Source organism: Mesitornis unicolor, unplaced genomic scaffold (genome assembly GCF_000695765.1).
Source record: "Mesitornis unicolor isolate BGI_N332 unplaced genomic scaffold, ASM69576v1 scaffold25245, whole genome shotgun sequence".
Lineage (NCBI taxonomy): Eukaryota > Metazoa > Chordata > Aves > Mesitornithiformes > Mesitornithidae > Mesitornis > Mesitornis unicolor.
The window spans coordinates 8,912-32,449 of NW_010186746.1; the positions used below are offsets into that span (position 1 = coordinate 8,912).

General features: G+C 36.5%; 1 protein-coding gene across 1 annotated transcript in view; it reads right to left on the reverse strand.

Moving 5' to 3' along the window:
- Positions 1–842: 842 nt before the first annotated feature.
- The window catches only part of RET (ret proto-oncogene), a 39,846-nt gene continuing 17,150 nt past the window's right edge, over positions 843–23,538 (reverse strand). The window contains exons 11-20 of the mRNA XM_010185233.1: positions 21,819–21,938; positions 19,999–20,255; positions 18,727–18,874; positions 15,303–15,410; positions 13,526–13,740; positions 13,295–13,417; positions 9,314–9,384; positions 5,178–5,315; positions 3,205–3,304; positions 843–1,133 (exon numbers count right to left, since the gene is read on the reverse strand). Of these exons, the coding sequence (XP_010183535.1) occupies positions 954–1,133; positions 3,205–3,304; positions 5,178–5,315; positions 9,314–9,384; positions 13,295–13,417; positions 13,526–13,740; positions 15,303–15,410; positions 18,727–18,874; positions 19,999–20,255; positions 21,819–21,938 (1,460 nt within the window). The 3' untranslated portion in view covers positions 843–953. The remainder of the gene's footprint in view (positions 1,134–3,204; positions 3,305–5,177; positions 5,316–9,313; positions 9,385–13,294; positions 13,418–13,525; positions 13,741–15,302; positions 15,411–18,726; positions 18,875–19,998; positions 20,256–21,818; positions 21,939–23,538) is intronic.

Below are 23,538 nucleotides of genomic sequence, written 5' to 3' on the forward strand. Positions count from 1 at the left end.
ACCCAAAGCCATGTATTATTGGCAACTTTTAAGCCAAAAGTTCACACTTTTCAAAAGGCATACTGCTTGAAGAATGAAAAAATTATCTGCGATGTTAGTAAATATCTAAAAACATGTAGAATATTTAATCAGGAGACAAAATGTAGGAGTTTTGGCAAGAACCGTTTTTACTGTCCATCTCACCATCACAAAAAGCATATGTTCTTTTTAAAAACACTTGCTACATCATTCAATCAAGGTTTAGTACTGACATTTTCATAGTAAATCAAAGGACGTGAAAATAGCTGAGTATATTTTCAAAATGTCCATTGTTAACTCAATTTTCAAAGAACTTTACATGTTTATTTAATCTGTATATAATACTTATATACAGTATTCCTACCTTCTGTATATAATACTCTGGTTTAATTCTATGATACATTAAATAGATATTTCAGCTTATGGGTCCAGAATGCTTTAACAGCAGCTGAAATCTAGAAATCCATTCTGATAAATGAAAAATGTTGCAGATGTGTCCTATCACTGAACTATGGCAAAAATTCAGTATTTTTTAAAAAAAGCCTATTGCTTAAATTAGAGATGCAGGATCTAACATACTTCAAATGTTCCTCACCCGCCCCGACAGGATAGTTGAATCAGATACTCATTAGCATTTTATATTTCCCCTGAGAATACTTCCCTGATCTTTTTCTTCTTTCACTGTATGATATCTAGTCGTTTTACTTATTTTCACATCCTTTTAAAAACATTAATTTTAAACACAGCTGCAAAATGACTAAAGGATGATCCTGATGCAAACTTTGACATTTACCAAAAGAAAAAACAAACAAACAAACAAAAAACCCAAAAGAAGCTTCCAAGCAAATTTTGATTGGCTTCATTCAGACAAGAACACTGTAATGGGGTTACAGAGTCTGAGAACAGTGCAGAAGAAAAATCATTTTTTTCTGTTGCTAGAATCTAGTAAATGCATGTGAAATTCTACCATAGAGTTTGTTTTCAATCCATGTGGAAGGGAGGGTTCGAGGGAGGGGAGCATTATTACAGTCCACGAGTGGTGTCTCCTCTTCTGAGAGCCCATCATCATAAAGTAAGGAATCAGAAGGTGTGGAAGCCGCAAGATCTAAGTAGTCCTAAGAAGTGAGCACAGAAAAAGCTAGGTTAACAGACGTGGCACTGTTTCTGGTTGGGTATAAAGGCTCCTCAGTTCAAGAAGGACAGGGAACTGCTGGAGAGAGTCCAGCGTAGGGCTACAAAGATGATTAAGGGAGTGGAGTATCTCCCTTACGCGAAAAGGCTGAGGGAGCTGGGTATCTTTAGTTTGCAGAAGAGGAGACTGAGGGGAGACCTCATTCATGTTTATAAATATATAAAGGGTGAGTGTCACGAGGATGGAGCCAGGCTCTTCTCGGTGACAAACAATGATAAGACAAGGGGTAACGGACACAAACTGGAACACGGGAGGTTCCACTTAAATTTGAGAAGAAACTTCTTCTCAGTGAGGGTAACAGAGCACTGGAACAGGCTGCCCAGAGAGGTTGTGGAGTCTCCTTCTCTGGAGACGTTCAAAACCCGCCTGGACGCCTTCCTGTGCAACCTCATCTAGGTGTTCCTGCTCCAGCAGGGGGATTGGACTAGATGATCTTTTGAGGTCCCTTCCAATCCCTAACGTTCTGTGATTCTGTGATTCTGTAAATGTGCATCTAGTTTCTTTCAAACAAGTAACTGCAGTCCTCACTGCATTTGCTTTTTGATAGAACCTCCAGCACTTGAGTAGGCTCTCCCTTTCTGCAACTGTAGCATCTTTGGAAGTATCTGATTTGCCAGAATGCTAGACATGCTAGAGACATCATAATACTTCCCTTACTTCATTTTGCACATCAGTAAAATAACCAAGAAGTTAAAAGGCTGTGCTAACCCATTTGTTTGACATTCAATTTCTGTTATGCCTGATACATATGTATGCCTGAATTACACATATATAGATAGATATATGCATGCTTAAAAGAGAAGATACTCAGATCTCATAATTTTACAAAAGCTATTACATAATCATGTATAAAATCAGCTGTGTAAATATTGCCAAATAAACCTTTTGCTGCTGCTGTTCTAAAACTAAGTATTTAGGTCAACTATAAGAATTCATAGGTTTTCATCTGTGCTGCTGAATTGCTTTCATGAAAAAACCTAACGTGAAGCATTTTCATCTAACCTAAAATATATTTTTTCCTTTCAAAATGTCTATTCCCTTGGAAATTTACTGAAGTTAAACTTTAAAAAGGTAAAGATACCCAATTTTATAAATAGAAAAATCTTCATAATTTTTCATTCAGAAAGGCAAGAAGAAAAATAATTTGTTGAGCTCTATTTCAGATTGGTTTTTGTTTTAATTATGGTGATAATTTCAGAAAACTTGCCAGCCTCTGTATTACACGTCTGTGACTGGACATGCAGATCATTTGCATACTGTTTCTCAGCAGCTGTAAGTTAGTGGTTGACAAGTCAGAATAATTTCATGTACAGCCTAGAACTTTCACTTAGCTGTTTTTAATTCAGAACTTATTTTGATATTCACATTCTGAACATTGTTCCCATTTGTTTATTAGTCCTTTTATTCACCCATTGTAAATGCCATCACAGTCTCAAATCTGACAATGATCAATATGTTTCTTCTGTTTTTCATTTTTAATTGCCCCCCTTCCCATAACTAGATTTTTTTTTAAATAAAATTAAATTTAGTTGGTTTTTTTTAATAAAAGAAAGTCTATATAGGATTATAACAGTTTTAAAGTAACTCAGAATGGTGGAATAATACAGGTTTTGTATTATCTTTGTTGCTATCATCATGTAAACAGATCAGATTCAAGGAAATGCTTCATTTTTCTAGTTCTATGCTTTCTAGGTTTATTTATTCAGGAGCACAATTTAGAAGTAACTTTTTGCAGTATTTTTTTTCTTTCTTTAAGAAAGCTAGACAGATTAAGGATAATTCATCTGTATTTAGGTTTGAAGTCACCAAAGACACTATAAGAAATAGTACTGCTTTCAAAAAGCTGGATGCATTTGGAAGAAACTAGATATTTAAATGCTTTAAAATTTGAATAAAGGTTTACTTTAAAAAATAAATCATTATTTCTGTATATTCAAACTCAGATGATCACAAAAACTTTCAAATAAAACTCATGTTTTCCCACCCACACTTACCCTACTCTTCACCATCATTTTCTCTAGTTCCTTGCTGATCTCAGCAAATGTTGGTCTTTTATCAGGTTCTTGCTTCCAACAGCGCAACATTAGGTTGTACCTGTGACCCGCCACAAGGTGAAAAAAAAATGTTAAAGGTGGGTCATGCTTCTGCTCAAATAATTTATAGTACTGAATTGAACTGTGGCAGGAAGGCCATACACAAGCACATCTGTCTTTGCTGTGTGTTCTGTTAAACATCCCTTGAATCAACCACTGACATTCACAAAAATGGGCTTTAATTTTCTTGAGTCTTTAGGAGTTTAAATTATGATGCACTTGACTGTCCTTGAAAGATGGTAGTCTTTGGTTTCTTTCATTATTTTCACTTTCTCAAAGAACCACCTCATGTGTGGGCAGCATGCCAGATTTCTAATTGATTTTGTTTGCATATGGCTTTGAAGTTTGTATGTCATCACTGATGTGCAACTCTCAACTTGGAAAACTCTGCTGTCATACCAGACAGTAGAATTTTGTTCTTCATTTGTTTAAATTCTGAAAAGTTTCTGTAAACTTTAGTTCAAAGTGAAGCCTCACCTATTTGCACAAACTAACATTCTTTTTAGTACTTTTACTGTTGTTATTTTTATTATATCTATTCTTTTTCTATCTTCAACTACTTTCTGTAGCATACAGCATGGAAACAAAACGGAACAGAACTAAGGTTTTATAGTTGAGTGATTATCACACAGATATTGGCAACGTTCTAGATGTACAACTCTCCAACCTGTGCCATGCATGTTATTTTTCTAGCTCAATTGTTTTCTAGCTAAGTAATTTAGTCACAAAATTGCTCTAAGACGTGTGGAAATAATTGGCTACAAGAACTATAGCAAGCTATTGACAAGCACTGCATGTTTTGTCCTTATCTTCTCTCTTACTTAACTGGATAAAGTGGAGAATGCAATTTTAGAAAAATGGTCCTTAAAGTGTGCTCTCAAAGGCTGTCAGAAAAATTTCTGAGTAAAACAGAAAAAATCTAAGCTGGTCAGAAAACCATGATGTGGCTTGATTAAAAGAAGAAACTTAGACATAGTCTAAGACATAGACTAGTCCCTAACCTAATAATTATCAATGACATAATATATGTTTGAGGAATTAAGTCTTATTCCCTGTTGAGATGAAACAAAACCAAACAAACATTAAGTGTTATTTACTAGTGACAATTCTAAACTTCTACCCTGCATTGAATTCAGAAACCCTTAATGTTTTTTCTCTGTATATGGTATTAAAAAAAATTATATTTTTTATATAGTATTTATCAGCCTGCATATAGCCAAAGCATTTTTCATATTGAAAAACAGTCAAAAGACATGTCACAGTGACTATAGCCTGGTAACCTTCTAGAAAAAACCCAAAACTTGACCATGACCAGATTTGCATACTGAACATAAAATCATGCCTCATCTCCAAATGCTGTGAAAGAACCACAGAGAGAAGATGTTTTATATTGAGAATGTTTTAATAAATCAGCCAATTTTGAACTGTCTCCAGACAGAGAAGAAATTGCCATGGGCTTATCAAGTCACAGAAGATTTGTGTCTTCTAGGGTATAGATTTCTGGGTCAAGGTATCCTTTCTCCTATGTAATTCCAGGACAAATAATAGACAATTACTGTGGATGGAACATCTCTCTCATTTGCAGAAAAGTACTGAATTAAACGCATAAAACTGCACTTTATTTAATTCTCCTCACCTCACCCTCAAAAGTTTTGAATATTCCAACTCTTTTAATTGTTTGGCTGCAAGCATTCAATTGGTAATTCTTTTCCTACACTTTACTGTTCACTAACTTCATTATATTCTCTGGAGCGCTACGTATTTTGATTATACCTCTGAGATATAAAGAACAGTATTTATGTGGTATTTAAACCTTTTAAAAATATTTATTCAAAAGATATTTTATGAATTTAAAGAAGTCAAGATCTACTTACATTTCTTCACTGCAGTTTTCTGGCCTCTCCATTCGATAGCCTGTTTTTAGGAGGTTAAAGAGTCTTTCAGGAGCAATACCTGGGTATGGATTGCCTCCCAGAGTTACAGTCTCCCATAGCAGAACTCCAAATGACCATCTGCAAAAGAGTAAATGAGCTTTTTTATGGAGTGGTAGGTTTCAAGAGCTTAGTCTGGCTTTCACCCAACACATCTCTTTCTAGTGTTTTGAGAACCCAACCAAACTCAACACACTGCTGAGCCAGAGGGGCCCTACAGATATTTATAGGGTGATCCTTATTCCCAAATACCATTTCTTAAAAAGATTAGCAACCAAGACGGTAGAGATAAGAGATACCCCTCTTTTATCCATTGACAAAAGCTAACTGTATCCTGGGAAGGCCAACCTTTTCTAGACAGCAGAAGGAGAAATTCCTTCCCAAAGGCTTGTTCCTCTTCTGTCCTGTACTCCTGGAAGTGCCTCTCTTTTTCCTTTGGCTACCGAGGAAGTCTAACCTCTTTAATTAGCCCTCATAGTCCTATTCAGAAATAATTGTCTAAATTTACACAGGCCTACTCAACCAGTTACCAAGGGACTGGTTAGCTGTCTTGACTATGAGGTTTCTTTATATGCACTTCAATCACAAGCAGCACTTTGGATTACAACTGGTCTGTTGAGCCATTTCAGTGATTAAGGACTTTCCTCTTCTTTCACCAACTCTACAAAGAAAACTATTTATTTGGAAAATACTAAATGCCTAAAATATATAGTTTAACATTGAGCAGAAGACAGAATAAACTGTTTTCTGAAATGAACAGAAGAAATGGTGACTTTTTTAACCTACTTTATTAATGACCTTAAACAAAAGACCTTGCTCAATGGGTTGGAAGTACTTAGATTAAATTAGTCCATTTTTGGAGGGCAGGCTAAGAGAAGAGAAGCAAAAATGTTTTTCTTTCCTTAGGGAGAGGCTTTTTTGAGACACAGAGAAGATACAAATTATTCTGAATCTGCTCAACTGATAGAACTGCCAAAATTTGCATGTTCAAAATGAAGGAAATGAGCCAACACTGTTTCAAAGGGGATACTCAATGAGATGCATCTGGAAGCAAAATTACATACAATTTGTGACAAATGTTAGCTTTTGTGCTCTCATCATTGGGTAATTTCTGTGAAAACTCCACTTTTAAGAAGATTTTAGGAACTGTTATACACCTAATGCCAAACCAAACAACAGTGTTTAATTCCCTTTGAAAATTCCATCTCAAAATGTTAGCCACAAACCTCACCTCCTGTCCGACTCCTGTCCACCTGTGCTTTTCACATTTTAAAGAATGGTAACCCCAAAAGTACAGCAATAAAACTTCCAAAATGGGCAGAGAAGTCAAACTGAGTCTCATGTGGTCTTAAGTTGCACACTGCAGTTTTTCTCCCTGATTCCGTTCATTGAATTAATTTTTAATCACTCTACACATTCTTGAAAGCTAATGAATATTTATAGCATTTTCATATGCTTTATTAATACACCTTCTTATACCCTTTTTGAAGCCAATTATGCTCTGCCATCAAGTTATAATGCTATCCATGATTAATTCAAATAAACTTTGTAGCATTGCAGGTTTTATTTTTAAAATCCACATCTCTTGCTCAAGAGAAATTTTACAGAATATAGAAGGAGGAATCAGATGAATAATTTCTCTATTAAAGTTGTTTAGTAAATGGGCATATTAGAATAGAATGCTGCAGCATGCTGCAATGCTTTCTAATTATTATACAAATCAAGTACTATGGGAGGCGAAATAGGAGATGAAAAATTTCCCATTGTGCTATGTTTATTGCTGAATAAAAATGTGATCAGAAAAAGCCAGAAAAGAAAAATATAACGTGAAGAGGAAGACAGTAGGCAAGCTTTCCACTGATGTCATCGACCACTGAAGCAAAAAGGGATTTTGTAAATGCTGGCAAGTGGTACTGCTATTAAGCACTGCTAACCACTAACTATATAAGAAGGCTTCAGAAGGAAAAGGTTGGAAAAACAGAAGCACAGAGTAACAGAAAAGAAGAGCATATTGGAATGGTTGCTGAGTATAGTAATATAATATAGCTACAATATAACTGCATCACCAAAACCAACAGAATATTAATAAAATGACATTTTCAGTGAGTGTTATTATCTAAAATAACAATCAGTGCTACAAAAAAAGTACTTCATTTATCAGTTTGCTGCTGCTGGGATGGCATTCTTGGAACCTTGCAATGGAGATGATTTCCTTTGCAACTCCCTCCGTGTGTCTCAGTACTGTTCTGTGCAGACTTGGCTGAATTAGGAGCTGCTGTATAACACTCTTAGATTACTTCATTTATAATGACCTGAATAGTGAAGGTGACCTCACCAGTGAGTCAAAGGCACTGTGTGAGTGTGGCAGGTATTTAGACCTTTTATGCCATTGCATGAAGGAGGACCTACAAAGCACAATGTAGTACTGTTAAGAATAGTTGATGCATCTCTAAGAAAGCTGGTAAACCAGCATGGCTTTACACAGAGATACTGATCCAGATTTGAGAAGCAGTAAAGCTACACAGCATCAGTGTGCTGCCGAGGGCTCTGAGCTTGCTTGCTTGACGCCAGCTGGGTAATCTCTGTGTGGTGGTGTATCACATATACAAGGGATGGGCTCCTGGGCTTACTAGCAGCCCATCAGAAAAACAAACAAGGAGGAATGGTATTGGATCCAGAAGATCAATCAACAATCAAAGAAGAGGCAGTTATAAAACAACACAGTCTGTTCTGACCCCAAACCATAATGACAAATCTGTTTTGCAGAAAATGAAGAAATTAAAAATATGCTAAGACGTTTTTAAAGTAATCTTAACAATACTCTGGGAAAAGTCATTGTAGAGAAGAAGGTCAGCACAACGGATACTCTGAGGAGGACAAAGAGACCCAAAAAAACCTGTAAGCAGACCTAAGTAAAAGTGACATTCTCCTGAGAATTTCTTCAATCTTTTTTTCTTTCTTACTCCCAGTGAAACAAAGTAAATGAAAATATTTTGAAAATTGATAGTGTAAGGAATTTTCAAGGCAAGCAAAATATTTTATTTCACTAAAACTGCTCTGACCTGCAGAGAGATGAGGAAAAAGTGAATGTAAATAATTTTAGAAGTACAAATCCAAAGGTTCGTATTTGCACATACTCCTATTATCAAAGTGTTTTCCCCCAAAGTGAAATGTCATTGAGACTGTTATGTTTTACTCCATTTGAGTTTAATGAATACATTACAATACATTCACATCCTTTTTCAAGGGAAACATGGAAGGTATCAAAATGCTAACTAGCAGAAAATCAGGCATAAATACTGCTTTTGCAGTCCCTTAGAGTTTTTTCTCCTAGATATATAATACTTAAGTTTTACAGTGTGTGCCTGTAAGCACAAGCATCACTCATCCCAGAAAGAAAGAAATGAAAGTATCTGATCATGAGTTAAATCCGTACAAACACTGCCTGACTTCTTGCTTATCAGATATGAAAAGAGCTTAGCTGTGGTTGCTTTGACACCTAATCATCACAGGTGAGAAAGGAGCATATCCATCTTCAGGATCTCCATTTCCCTAATGATGCAAATGAACTTGCATCTTGGCACTGGAACTGGACTATTCCCCTAAGGTTTGAGCTGGCTGTCATTAAAATTAATTGGTGTTTTGTCATTGATTTGAATAGGAGTGAGGCCAGGCATGAAATTCTTCTTCCTTTCTTTTGACCCCCATCCCTCATCTGCCAGCAAGTGTTACAAACAAGTAATGAACAGGAACTGGAAAGTTTTGGTATCATCACTATCTTTAGCAAAGACTAATAATTTGTGTCTACATATTCAAAGACAACCATGTCACATGAGCAGATCTAACCCTTGTTGATTTCAACAGGAATTATGTACCTAAACACCTTTGATAATCTTTTCTTCAGATTTAATTCAACAGCAGAAATCTGTCATCATTGCCAGCTGATGGTGCCATCCAGGCTATGTTTATGTTTTCCTGTAAGAGTAACAGCTTTGGCTACTATGCACCTTGTTGTGCTTTCTCCCTTATCTCCTTAAACAAATACATAAACAGTAAAGAATACAAGAATTTACACTTACACATCACTTTGTGTTGTATAGATATGATCAAATAGGGACTCTATGGCCATCCATTTAACAGGTATCCGGCCCTAGGAGGGAAAAAAGCAACAATGCAATTACTGGTCAGAAAATTGTTTCCAAGTGGAAAACCAAGGTATTTATCTTCAAAACTGTAACAGGTACTCTATCCATTACTCTGATATCCAAATACTCTTATATTTTCCAATGGACTGAATGATTTGGCATTGCATAAGAAAAGCAGTGATGAGAACGCTTGTAAGAGTTTTTAAAATCACTCATTCATTTCAGTTCATTTCACACACTTCAGTAATCTAATTATGTACAATAAGATTTTGTGGCTTTTTTTCCAGATAGTCACCAGTTTGAGCCAGAGCTTCATTCAGAGAGTTATATTCTTCAAACATGAATGTCTGTCTTCTAACAGGATACACTCCACTGCTTTTGGGAAGTGTGCAAATGCAAAAATGATAGGCAATAACGATTAAAGAGGAAAAACAATCTCTTTTATACCAGGGATGATGCATAAATAAAAGCACCTAGATGTTAAGACAGTATTTGGTTTCAGAACTCTACCTGGACAGTCATATTCGGTCACAGGTTACTAAATTGAATCTACAAGTTGCTAATTTCCACTGCAGAAATGCACTGATAAAATCGGAAAAAATCTGCCCCAGATACTCATTCAAATCTAGCTTTGCAAAATTTCCAAGATGTTTCATAACTGTTATAATATCACTAGCATTTATATGCCTTACTTCATGTTCTTGTAAAATCCAGAGAAGGGCAATGAAGCTGGTGAGGGGTCTGGAGCACAAGTGTTTTGAGAAGTGGCTGAGGGAGCTGGGGTTGTTTAGCATGGAGAAAAGGAGGCAGAGAGGGGAGACCTTATTGCCCTCTACAACTACCTGAAAGGAGGCTATATATATATATATATATATGCCACAGCTGATTCAGTAGAATTTGAAAGTTATCTTTCTTCCTTCCTCTCAATTTTTTCTTTTCCTTGTTTCACTACGCAAGCAGACAGATGCTTGTTAGGCTCTAAAAAATACTATGGCAACAAGCACCTCAAAAGTAAAGAGAAACTATACATTCAGTACATCAACACCCTGTCAAATAAAATGAAACTGCCTTTGTCATAGAATCATAGAATCATTTGGTTGGAAAAGACCTTTAAGATCATCAAACCCAGTCATAAACTATGCACTACTAAACCATGTCTCTAAGCACCTAATCTATCCGTCTTTTAAATACCTCCAAGGATGGTGACTCCACCACTTCACCAGGCAGGCCACTCCAATGTGTGATAACCCCTTCAGTGAATAAATTTTTCCTAATATCCAATCTAAACCACCCTTTGCACAACTTGAGGCTATTTCCTCTTGTCCTATTGTTTGTTACTTGAGAGAAGAGACTGACCCCCACCTTGCTACAGCCTCCTTTCAGATAGTTGTAGAGGGCAATAAGGTCTTCCCTCTCTGCCTTCTTTTCTCCACGCTAAACAACCCCAGCTCCCTCAGCCACTCCTCAAAACACTTGTGCTCCAGACCCCTCACCAGCTTTGTTGGCCTTCTCTGGACACGCTCCAGTGCCTCAATGTCCTCAATTATGTAAATGCATAATTTTTAAAACACGGAGCAACTGGTACAGATCACTGAAAAACACATATATCAGAAGATAGCTAAACGAACACAGCAAAGCCCTTTTACATATAATCATCTCTTCCAGGTTTTTTTTTCCCTTCGTAACTTACTTTGACTTACAAAAAATTCACACAAACTGGCCTGAAAGAAATGGGGAAAGCTAAACTGAAAACTCATAGTATTTATGGAAATATTTTCATAAAATTCTAAAATTTTCTTACACAGAACATTCTGTTGGCAAATCTTTCATACTAAGTCATAGAGGAAAATGAACCAACATCACTCATCTTAGAAAGAGCCAATAGAAAGTAGTGTTAGTGAGCACCACAGTCTGGCCTGGTATTAACTTGTGAAAGTTCTGCTGATGTCAATGACAGGTGGAGGCAAACAGGTAAAAAGCAGGATTTGGCTTGCTGTATTTGACATTATTTTTTACAAGAATAAATAAATGACAAGCCTTAACCTATCTTCTTAGTCTCAAAGTTATTATGCTCAAGCATTTCTTTTCAGGGAAGTAGTGATGTGACTCAACAACACATCTTCCCATCAGATTTCCTTTGCACAGTCCTACAAGTGAAACTAGTAAAGCCATGAGTACTGTGAGCAGACAGAACTGTATCTGGGCACCTGACAATAATTTACTGCAGCAGGCAAAACAGAATAACTTTAAATAACCTCAGGCAGGTAGCATTAGCTCCTGATCTACCCCAACCTATGATGTGCCATTTTGATTAAGATTTGGTATCTTTCGTACATTTGGAATTACTTATAGGAGGGCTTTTCTCCAAGTCTGCATAGATGTGATAATTCTCGAAATTAGGATCTTTATAGAAATTGCCTGCATTTTTTTCAACTCCTTGGGATTTTTTTGTTTATATTTTTAAATATAAATAGGAAAAGAGGTAGAGGAAAATTACAGGAGTATTTGTGTTTTCAAGCAGTCTGATAAAGGAACTGGATAAATGAGAGGGCCAACCTCATTTAAAAATGGGCTGCCCTCTACACGTGAAAAGGTTAATAGTTAAAAGCTCCTCCAATGAAAAAAGGTTTACATTAACAAAACATGCTATTTTTAAGTGTCCTGTGTGAACTCTCTAGCCTTAAGAAAAAGAAATTGTTTATTACAGACTATTTGGCATATTGCTTTTAAAAAACAGGAGACCTCATCCTACTCTACATATGTCTTGCAACTTTCCACAAGATCACAGAACTGCTGAGGTGGGCAAGGATCTCAGCTCTCTGCTCAGAGCAGGGGAAGTCACAACAGGTTTTCTGAGATCCTTTGCAGCCAGGTTTTGAATACAGAATCATGGAATTAGAATTGATAAGGTTGGAAAAAATCTTTAAGATCATCGAGTCAACCATTAAGTAGCACTGCCAAGTCCACCGCTAAACTATGTCCCTAATTGGCATATCTACCATTGTTTAAACACCTCCAGGGATGGTGACTCCACCACGGCCCTGGGCAGCCTTGTTCAATGCTTGACAACCCTTTTGGTGAAGAAATTTTTCCTACTATCCAATAGAAACCTCCACTGGTGTAACTTAAGGCCATTTCCTCTTGTTCTATTGCTTTTTACTTGAGAGAAGAGACTGACCCCCACCTGTAGCCTCCTTTCAGGTAGTTGCAGAGGGCAATTAAGGTGTCCCCTCAGCCTCCATTTCTTGAGGCTAAACAACCCCAGTTCCTTTAGCTGCTCCTCATAAGACCTGTGCTCTATAGAATATCTCCAGGGACAACAATTCTCTGGTCAGCCTGTTCCACTGTTTGATCGCTGTTACGGTAAAAATGTTTTTTCTTTCCTTTAAATGGAATTTCTTATATTTAAAATAGCACCCATTGTGTCTTGTCCTGTCACTGGGCCACACCGAGTAGAGCCTGGTTCTGTTGGCTTTATACCCTCCCATCAGGTACTTATACACATCAATAAGATCCCCCTGAGCGCTCTTTTCTCCATGCTAAACAAACCCAGTTCTATCAGCCTGTCCATTCATGACAGATGCTCCAAGGCCATAGTTGGCATAGTGACCTTTCTTTTACTAATTTTTACATATTAGAAATAAATTGGTTTTGTTGACAAGTCAACAAAGAGACAGAGAGCAGGTAATGTGACTTCAACATGATACATTTTTGACACATATATATTACTGCCCCACTGATTAAGCTCATAATTTTGCTTCATCCTAATTTTTATTCCTTTAATATACATAATTATTCTAAGTTGTTAATAAAAAAATAGCTATTATCTTTTTCTTCTGTGCTCAAGTCTAGCAGCATGAAGTAATTCTCTTGATTAGGTAATAGTCCCACTACTGTTTTTAATATGCACTGTACCTTGCTCCTCTTGACGTATGAATCTTCTTCATATACATCACGGGAGAGGCCAAAATCAGAAATCTTCATTTTACGCCCTTCTGCCACCAGTACATTTCTGGCTGCTAAGTCACGATGGACAAGCTTTTGGAAGAAACCAACAATAGTGTTTATGCTTCTTGTGGAGGAACCGACTGCTGACACGTCCATCTATCACAAGGACGTGCTCAGATCACTATTACACTGCCCTACCTTCATTTCTGCAAGATACTGCATTCCTCGGGATATCTGCCATGCAAACGATATCAGATCTCCCATTGTTAAGGCTCTCTCATCAGGGTTATCCAAATAACTTGAATTTCTGTTGCCATCACTGCCCACGTAGCTTGGTCCTACTTTTCGACTCTCCCTGAGAAAACTGCGCAAGGAGCCGTATTTAGCATATTCCACAATTAAATACAGTGGGCCTGAAATAAACAAACACACTGATAAGTAAACAATTAATAGAAACCTTTTCAATTTTTTTCAAAAAAGTCTCTTCTAATCAACACCTTGTTTTGAACAGTCAGAGGCTCCAGACACCTCTGGCCTTTACATAAAAGGCACTGAATCAGCCACAGAATATTTTTAGCTTACCTCCTCTATGCAAAGTGAGTGAGCTTCAGCCTAAATCTAAGCAGAATTCAGGCTCTTGCATATGTTCCGCCATCTGTGAAACACCCTAACCTAGATAGACTTTTAAAAAAAAATTCAAACTACTTTTCTGGATTGTGTGATACTGAGCTCACAAATCATCTGCTAATTCCAGTATTGTATTTAAGGTGCCTTTTCAGAGCACTTAGAAACATTCTGACATTTCAGTCCATTAGTTTCTCCTCCCCATTACCCACATGATTAATATCCACTCAGTGCTTTAATGCTAAATACGTTTGTCTGCTATATCAAAGCCCTCCCACCCCATACGCTAATGAATTAACTTGGTATTTATTAAAAGCCTGTGACTCAGAAACAATTCACTTCCTTTAGGATGAGAAAATACATCGTACTGAAAAGAAAAGGGAATATATCCCACCCCGCTGGTTCATTACCTTACTAAGACTCAGAGATTACTCAGTCCTGAATTACATTCTCTTTCTGCAACTAAAAGCGCCACTTACAATAGAACTGAGTGGGAAAAGGTGGCAGGCCTTTGCCCAAGGTTGTGACATGCATACTGTGGTCTTAGGCTGTGTAATTACAGATGCAAAAGGAAGAGGATGTTGCCATGCAACTTCATTTAACATGAACAGAAATTACTTGGATCAATTCCTATGCACAACAGTGAAAATCTGCTTCATTAGCAGTTTATACCCATGTCCAAAACTTTTGCCTCTTGAAATATACCTTTCAATGACTGTGGCTTTTAGCAAATATTTCACAACAAGAGGGAGACAACAGCTTTTCGACAGAGGGTAAGAACTGAGTATCAGTTCTTTCCAACTATATTTTAATGAAAGGATCTGTAGTTGTCTTTTTTTGGTGGTGGTTTTTGTTTTTGTTGTTGTTTTTTGTTGGGTTTTTTTGTTTGTATTTTTTGTTGTTTTGTTTTGTTTTGTTTTTCTAAAAGGAGATTTCACTCCCTGGCTCAGGCCTCAAAGCATTGTTTTAGTATGAATAATAACAACAATAATGAAAACCCCATTAAACTTCAAATACAAACTGTATTTGAAAACAATTACTGATTATCAACATAATATAAAAATATATATCGATTGGAAGAGACTTGGTAGTAGATTAGTTAAACTTAAAATGGCTTCACAATCAAAATGTGTATTGATGAAAACCACAGGAAGAATGCTTAGTTACACTGAATTAGCATTTCCCCTTCCCTTCAAACATTGCTTTTCTTATATGTCTGTCATTTTTTCAGACAATGGCAAATTTAAAAAGCACTCAGGAATAATTAAACAGTGATCCAAATCCATCAATTAACCATTTTTTATTTCCTTGCATGACATTTTCATATTAATAACAAGCTTCTAATAGTTACCATCTTGACTGCAGGCTCCATAAAGTTTGATGACATGAGGATGGTTCACCTGTTTCAAAAGGTTGAACTCTGAAAGTAGATCTCGCAGCTCACTCTGGGAAGCATTTTCTGCAGAAAGTGTCCAAACACACAGTTGTGGTTAGGAAAACATTACTCAAAATTTTTCTATGTATCCTCTGAAGTATGAGATCAACCATTTCTCCTGGAATGAGCAACAGGTTGAAAAACAACGTACTTCCCCACGGGAGAAATTTCTCCATTTCCACTATCCTGCAGACCTTCATATCAGAACCAAGTGAAAGGAACTGCTGCTGTTCTGGATTGGTAATCTGCTCTAATCATCACTCTGCCCTGACACAAATGACTACATAAACAGGTCAGCCAAGAATCAGGACGAGAGTCTGTAATGTCTTGGAAGACACCATGAAATTACTACAGACCTTTTCTAGTGTACTAAAGCAACTTTTTTTAGGGTGAATCACTGCAATCAAAGCTTCAGAAACATACGAAAGCCAAGATTTTTTGTTGATCAAACAAAAAAGATTCGCTCAGTTAACTCCCATAATACAGCCCTCCTCCTCCTAAATACACTTTCTGGTGGAGTAAAAATCCACTCATGTACTGGCTTATACTTGTAGCACACATCCAGATTTACAGATCAGAAGCTAAACATACAGATCGGATTATTTTATTGGGAGACATGTATGCAGACTTCGCTGATGCCAGTGGGAATCGTATGACAATATGTGGTCCCTAGAGGCTTTCTTAGCCTTTCAAGCATTTTGTTTTTGTAGAATTCTTCTAACAAGCTTCCTCTTTGAACGCACTGGAGCTTGAAGGAGACCTTTAGTCATAAAGGTCTATGACCATAGGTCATAGATAACCCTTTTGCTGCCTCATCCTTGATCTCTCCGACACACAGAACCTCCCTGGATAGTTTCTACAGAGTGTTATTACCGCACAGTTGACAAGTATGTGGTCACCTTAAGGCTAATAAAAGAAAAGCTCAGCTTCTCGTCATTGGTACCATACTATATGTTTTTTCTACAAAGGCTGTAAGCACCAAAGGATTTATTTAAGATATTTAAAATACATGTGATATAGTTTGCCCTGGTCATGATAATATTTTATTCTGTTCTACTATATGTTTCTATCTATCATATATTACATGAACCTCTGCTTAGACTTTAGAAGCCCTTTTTAATTGGCTGAAAAAATTATCCCTCTGTTCCTTTAGACCTCCATCCATAGCTCCAGGATTATTTTGGTTCAGCTATTTACTTACTCCTCCTTGTTCCCTCCCCAGTAACACCAACTTGTAGGTGCAGGAAAAGTCTTAACCTGGTCTGTTCTTAACCACACTGTGCCCACCTACACAGCTCAGGGAGGAGAGAGCTTTTATGCAATAAGCAAGACGCTTTCTCCATTAACATACTGGTATACCATTCCCTTTTAAAGATCAGTCACTGCAGAGTCTCTAATACTTGGGACAAATTACCCACTTCATATCTGTTACAGGGACAGAATGGGTGATGTTGGCCTGGTCCAAAATAACTATCCTTTAAGCTTCCTGGCCGCTTTATAAAGACCACTGTGGACTAATGCAATGTTTCTTATACTTCAGTTGCCATGTATTAACAATAAAGTTCAACCAGTAACAACAGATAAATATTTGCCGAATGATAAATGTTGTCCACAGTCAAGTTGGAAAATGGAATTTCAGGTGACTATCTGCAATGTTATTAGAGTTTGAAGTATTACTTTAGATGTCAGATCAATTTATTAAAATAAGGTGCTTAAAATAAAGGGTTACTCCTTCACATTATCAGTTCTGTCAGTTCTTTCTTTCATAATAGCTAGGGAAAGCTGAATGTTAAATTAACTGCAAGTAAAAGCAACATTTTTATCACCATGTGGTAAAATCTTAGTCACTTGTTGATGAAAATGTGCTAGAAAATAAGTGACACTAAGTGCACAAATAAATATGAAATTATTACTAAGACTATTCTATTCATAATGATATACAGGTTGTTACTTGAGTATTAAAAGTAATGGTTAACTATTCTTCACTTCTGAAAAGAATTAGTTCCAAAATTTCCTCCAGATGACCAATTCTTCATTGAACCTCTTGCAATGCAGGCATGCACTTCATGATACATTTACTTATTTGGTAAAATGATAGGATATGCAGCATCTTTGCTCTCAAGCAGCAGATGAAGTGGTGTTGTATTTTTTAAAAATAACAACAGTGATAATAAGTAGTATAACATTTTCCTATAATTACATGTTTTGACTCATAAGCAGCAGTGAATGGTTGAGGTCATTCAGCTAAAGGTAGTGGCCCAGCTAAAGGAATCCTCTTGCATCCAGAAGTTTTTCTGAAGGTTGTTTCTCCTCTTTATCTCTTATATTCCTAGGTGCCTGATGTGTAGGGACTATATGCACATATCAACTAGTACACAAGACAGAGGAGAAGGATACGATTTTATTTTCATATCTATTTCACCTTTCAGGCTGTGGTGAATAAATGGTCTTCTGAAAAAACTGGTTTAAGCATTTCCACTGATGTCCTTCAGTATCATTGCATATCTACTGAAGTCCTTACTAGAAGCCAGGTTCATCCATTAAATATGTAAAATCTATACTCTATATATTTAACTTTAAAGGTGGCAAAACCCATGCATTACAACAGCTTCCACATAAAATGTACAGTAGTGCTGGAGACTTTCTACTTCAGAGACCAAGCAAAAACATTAATTTCTTCATGGATTTCTTTCTTTCTTACAATTTCTTTTTCTATGTGGGAAAGAAGGAGGTATATTTGGGGCTGAAAACTACTGAACAGAGCCCAGGGGTCTCACATTATCATCTCCACATTATCTAGGAATACTTTTCATGCCCTAGCTTTGAATTCTCTGGGAAAACTGAAGACACAAGACGACAGCACTGGGTTATTCAAGCCAGTTTGGCAGAGCTCCTAGTGACTGAAAAGCAAATCAGAAAGTGTAAAAGTAAATAAAATTCTCAATCAGAAAAGTAACTTAATAGGTCTGTTATGTCTCTTGACATGATTATAATGTTTTATTTAAAAAGCTTTGTCAAAGAAAACTGGGTAGATGAAAAAGAAATCGGAAATCTTTAACAAGCCCTTGCAATATTTCCATCAACGCCAAACAAAATATATTTGCAATGTTAAGTCAAAGGCTCCTTACACATCAAGAATTAGAATTTGTGTAAATTATGTATTTGGATCAATGTGATGCTAGCACCCAAAGTAAGAAATCTGTCAGAATGTAACAAAATGCTAGGAAAAAATGGAGGCTGTGACAATGGATGGTTTTAGCTGACCTTTTACTTTTGTGCTAGCCATTCAGAGGTTACAACAAATAGTTCTCAAATAATTTCAGATCAGATGTGAATGTACCTTTTAGCATTTTCACTGCCACAGTGGTATAGCCAGCTCTTCCCTTGAGGCGGAATGCTGTTGCCTTGACAACCTTTCCAAACTCTCCTTCTCCAAGAGTCTTGCCCAAAACCAGGTTCTTCCGAGGGAATTCCCACTTTGGATCTTCCTGCAGGAGAGAAAAAAAACCTATAAGATGAAGCAAGAAAAGCAGTGGCTATTGGCACCCAAACCATTATTGTTCAAGAGGAGAACATTCTTCAGAAATAGGAACAGTTTGGTGTACAATGTTTGGCTGCTCTTTTCATCAGTATCAGTGGATTCCTATAGAGGCTTCTGAATCTCTAGGTATTCTGAAAGTGTTTTTTCATTACCTTGAAATCACCTGCATCAAAATAGGCTATACACATAGTCTGTGGATAACGGATTATATTTACAGGTCTGGGGAATTGGATACAAATGAAACATGAAGTGATACAGGATAAATGCTTGCTTTCAGAATAACTATGAATATGTGACCTTGGACTTCACAGAGAATTCAGGCAGTTTTACTAATGGACTGAGGCTTTCCCTTAAATGTTCATCAGAAGACAACAAACCTCTTCTCATGAAATTAGTGTTACTAAGCCTTACAGTTGCAAAATGATGACAGATGTACAAACAAGACAAGAAATTAAAGCAAATGGAGCACAGGACCTATGAAAGTCTCAATATCTAACCTTCAAATAGATCTGGTGTTGCCACATACATAATATGAAGTGGCAGCTTTTCTCTACCATGTCTGTCCATAAAAACATACCAGCTAGCAGGCATTCTGGATAGTATGTGATGCAATACAGAAAAAGCTAAATTAAAGGTCTGATAGTGTGACTGGGCAAAAATCTGTAAAATGTGGGTAAAACTCACACTCCAACTGATGCCTACAGTCTGTTTTATTTTAAAGTTACCCTTGAGATACTATATAGCTCATTACAGAGATTACAAACTTACTAATTATTAGTATTTAATTGGACAAAGTAAAATCACACTACTGTCAAATGTAGTTACATTAAAAAAAAACATTGGCTCAAATTAGGGCTAAGATTTTACATTATATTAAAACATAACAAAAATAGAAGAATATATGGTTTATCCAATTATACATTAAGTAACTTCAGTTCCCTGCCTATACACATGATTTCTGTTTTAGTTATTTGAATTTGATATTTCTGTAACATTTTCTGTATGCATAAACAACATTATTTAGGAACAAGAAAGACAGAAAAAGAGCATGCAAAATGGTTTCAGGCTTACTGGTATTTTAAAGGTGTCTACAGACACCTGGTTCTCCATTGAGTCTAAAGAAGGCCTTCGGACATTAGTGGAAGAATAACTGATGGGATAGGACTGGGCTGGGCGCCGGAACGTCATTTCAGCAGAGGCAATAGGTGGCTTTGGAGAATTCTTGTGGTAACGATGGATGAAGTAGGAAGAAAGCAGCACAGAGATGATGAAGGACAGCAGCACTGCCCCTGCTATCACAGTCTTGCACACTTCATCACATAGTTGCTCTGTGGACCAAGAAGAGCTTCTTAGAAATTTGCTTGTTGTCCCCTACTTCTGATTTGGCAGTGTACGACACACACAGGTGTGACAGAAACAGAACTGAAAATAATTTAAAAGACTAGAAAAACCTAATAGCTAATTCTCAATGAAATTTGAGATTTTGCAAATATGCCCACTGCACCTACCAATTCTTTTTTTTATTTTATTTTAGACATCAGCAGGTAATTGTTTGCATAACTGCCTGCATAAATGTAAGAATAGATAGCTTGACCTCATATTCCATATCTTTATAGACATAGGCTACTTCTGACACTCCTTTAATATCCAGCCTACCATATACTATTCTTCTGATACCACTTATCTCTCTAGAGACATATGACTGAATTTTGCTTGTGAACAATAGTTTATGTTAGAGTCATTCAACTCATCATATAAAATATTCAAATATAAATTTAATTCATTTTGTCACTTGTCAGACATTAAAAATATTTCTCTTCAACTTTTTAGATTACAAAGAGGATTTAGAACATTCCTGTTTTGTGTTTAACAAAACAATTATTTCTGAAAACCTTGCCTAATGCTGCAACTGCTTCTAAAGTAATATGTGTTTTTTCCTCCCATTTTGCTACTTCCCCTTTAGCTGAGGCCCTTTAACACTTTTAGTGTCTTACTTTGGATACTAAGTTTCTTTAAGTTTATGTGCCCCTAAACAGGATTCCTTGGGAGCTGCTTCCTGAAGAAACTGAGATCCAAAATACAGTCCTTGCACTCTTGTTAGTCAGATAATCCTGACTTCAGATACACAGTTAACTTAGCTACATCTGCAACCTGTACCTCAGAAATAAATGGACACAGCACAATATCTTTCTAGAATTAAAGAAAAAAAAAAAAAGAAGAAAAAGCAGAAGCAAGAAGCTTTATGCTTCCTCTTAATCTTCTTACGCCTATAGAAAATGTACCCAAAAGAGTAAATTGAGATCTATTTCAAACAATTCCATTTAAAAGATGCCAAATATTTTGTTTTATATTTATTATTAGCAATAATAAGTTTTCTTTTTAAACCTAAACAGTATTTAATCCCCATCAGTCTTTCTCAATTAACTTTGTAGATCTTTTCTGTTTAAAGACAGGTCAATGAAAAAAGTAATCCACTGCTCCTAACACAGTGGGTGCTGGCTATCTCTGACATTTTGAAGCTTAGATTTTCAGAAATGATTAGGAGGCTGGAATTACTTGAAAGTAATAGAAGTTGTTATTCTAACTCTCCTAGCTGTCTTTGCAAATATCAGGTGAGGCTTACTGAAGTGCAAATGCTGCTGGAAATCAAAAGACAACCTTTATCATGTAGTAATGGATAAAAAAGCATCTTTAGCCAAGGATAGAAATAACCCCCCTTTGGAGATTTTCAGGCTCCATAGTAGAAGTCAGGGTGCCAGTTATTAATGTCTCTGACCAAAGATATTGCTTATCATCATGTCCACAACTTCAGTTTGTTGTGTATATACAGATGGTAGATACAAACAGAAGAAAAGATTAATATGAGAACAGCATATAATATTTAGACTTACCCTTGATATAATCTTTCTCACAATAACAGTTCTGTCTTGGGAAGCAGTAACAAATCCCATGTCCTGACTTAATTCCAAGATTTCCAATGCCTTTCCCATGACCACCAATAATGTTTCCACCTAATCAAATACAGACATAAACCAAGATTCTCACATTTAGTCAAAGGGGAAAAAAAAAGAAAGCAAAAAGTAAATACTAAACTACAGGTCAGCTGGTTAATTTTGGAAGAGACTATGCTGAGTCTCTGCTCCTTGAGCTGACACTTCTTGTTTCAAGAACCATTGGTGTTCCCAAAAGTTTTGGATAATCCCCCTCACCAGCCAACTTTCTCTTTTGTGAAGAGGTGATGAAACAAAGTTCAAATTACCCTCAGAAAAATCATATGTATTCATCTATATCTGCCTATGTTTGAGGAGCTGGAAGAAGGAGAAAGCAAGGGATGAGCAAGTCCTACCTGAACTGTTCTTGAGTGAGGGGTTTGAAGACAAATGTTTTTTACACAGCAGGGAGAGGCATACATTTTCACTTCAAGTGTACACTGGAAACATAGAGCTTCCTATATGCATTCCAGAGACCCCAAAAAGTATTTTTCAGCAATGCATTGCTGGTACAGAAATTCTAAGAGTTACCAGTATTATTTTAAATTGTGTAGTGTTTCACATGCTCCTGTTTAAAATCATCAGATATTTCCATTGCCCTGTGGTGGGAAAGAGCTTTCGCTGCTTCAAGATCATTTGGAAAAAGGAAAAACTGTGGCCCTATCCCACACCACATAGAAACTCCAGAAATTCAGGAAGTAAAAACACTGGTTGTTGGACAAAATCAAAGATGATGTCTGACTACCACTGAAAACAAAGACACACAAAGCAAGGTAGAAGCCTAATCATTGTATTTTTTCCCCATTATCAGAAAGCTAAAGTTCAGAGGAACTTAACAAGATAATTTACAGATGTTTAGCCAGATTCACACACTGCAATCAGCCCTTTCAGGCAGTTACATACTACATGTCTTTCTCTTTGAATGCAATTAGGTTGCTTCTATTTGATAGGCACAGCCACAGCACCAGTTGTTTCAGCTGAGTGCCCTTACATGTAATATTCATAATGTCAGTGTGAGAAAGCAATTTTGGGACTCAAGTGCATAGCCATCATAATGATAGATGAATAATAAAAATAAGTATTTTAGCAACTGTCTGTACTTAAAGAATATCCTTGATCTTAATGCGTCTGGGGCTTTCTATTTATTGCTTGCCATTCCCAAAGAAATATCCTCTGCCAGTAAAAGCTGATATAATGGTAATCCTGCACATCTGAGCTCCCAAAACACACTTATTTCTTTGTAAAGAAATTTCTTTGGGCACCAGCCCAGGTTCTGAATTGTGTCAAATCATGTATAAAATTATCCAGTTCAGGCATTAAAAAGGCATACATAACATCTTGAAAGCTTGTCTTACTTGCCGGATTTATCATCTAAAAAGACAGTACTTTCAGGCTTCTGTTGAGCCAAACATTTGATGCTGCATATGTTGCAAATTTACATGTTTTAGCATTGCAGCCTCTGGTACAAATATTTCCAATTTTAGAATGACAACTGATTCTGGTTGTTACCAATAAAGAATTCTTTTCAGATTATTAGAGAGTTACTTGCATTCACTTCAAGCATTTCTGCCACTTTAGGGACTCTTTTATGCACTCTAATAAAATAATTATCTTTGCGATG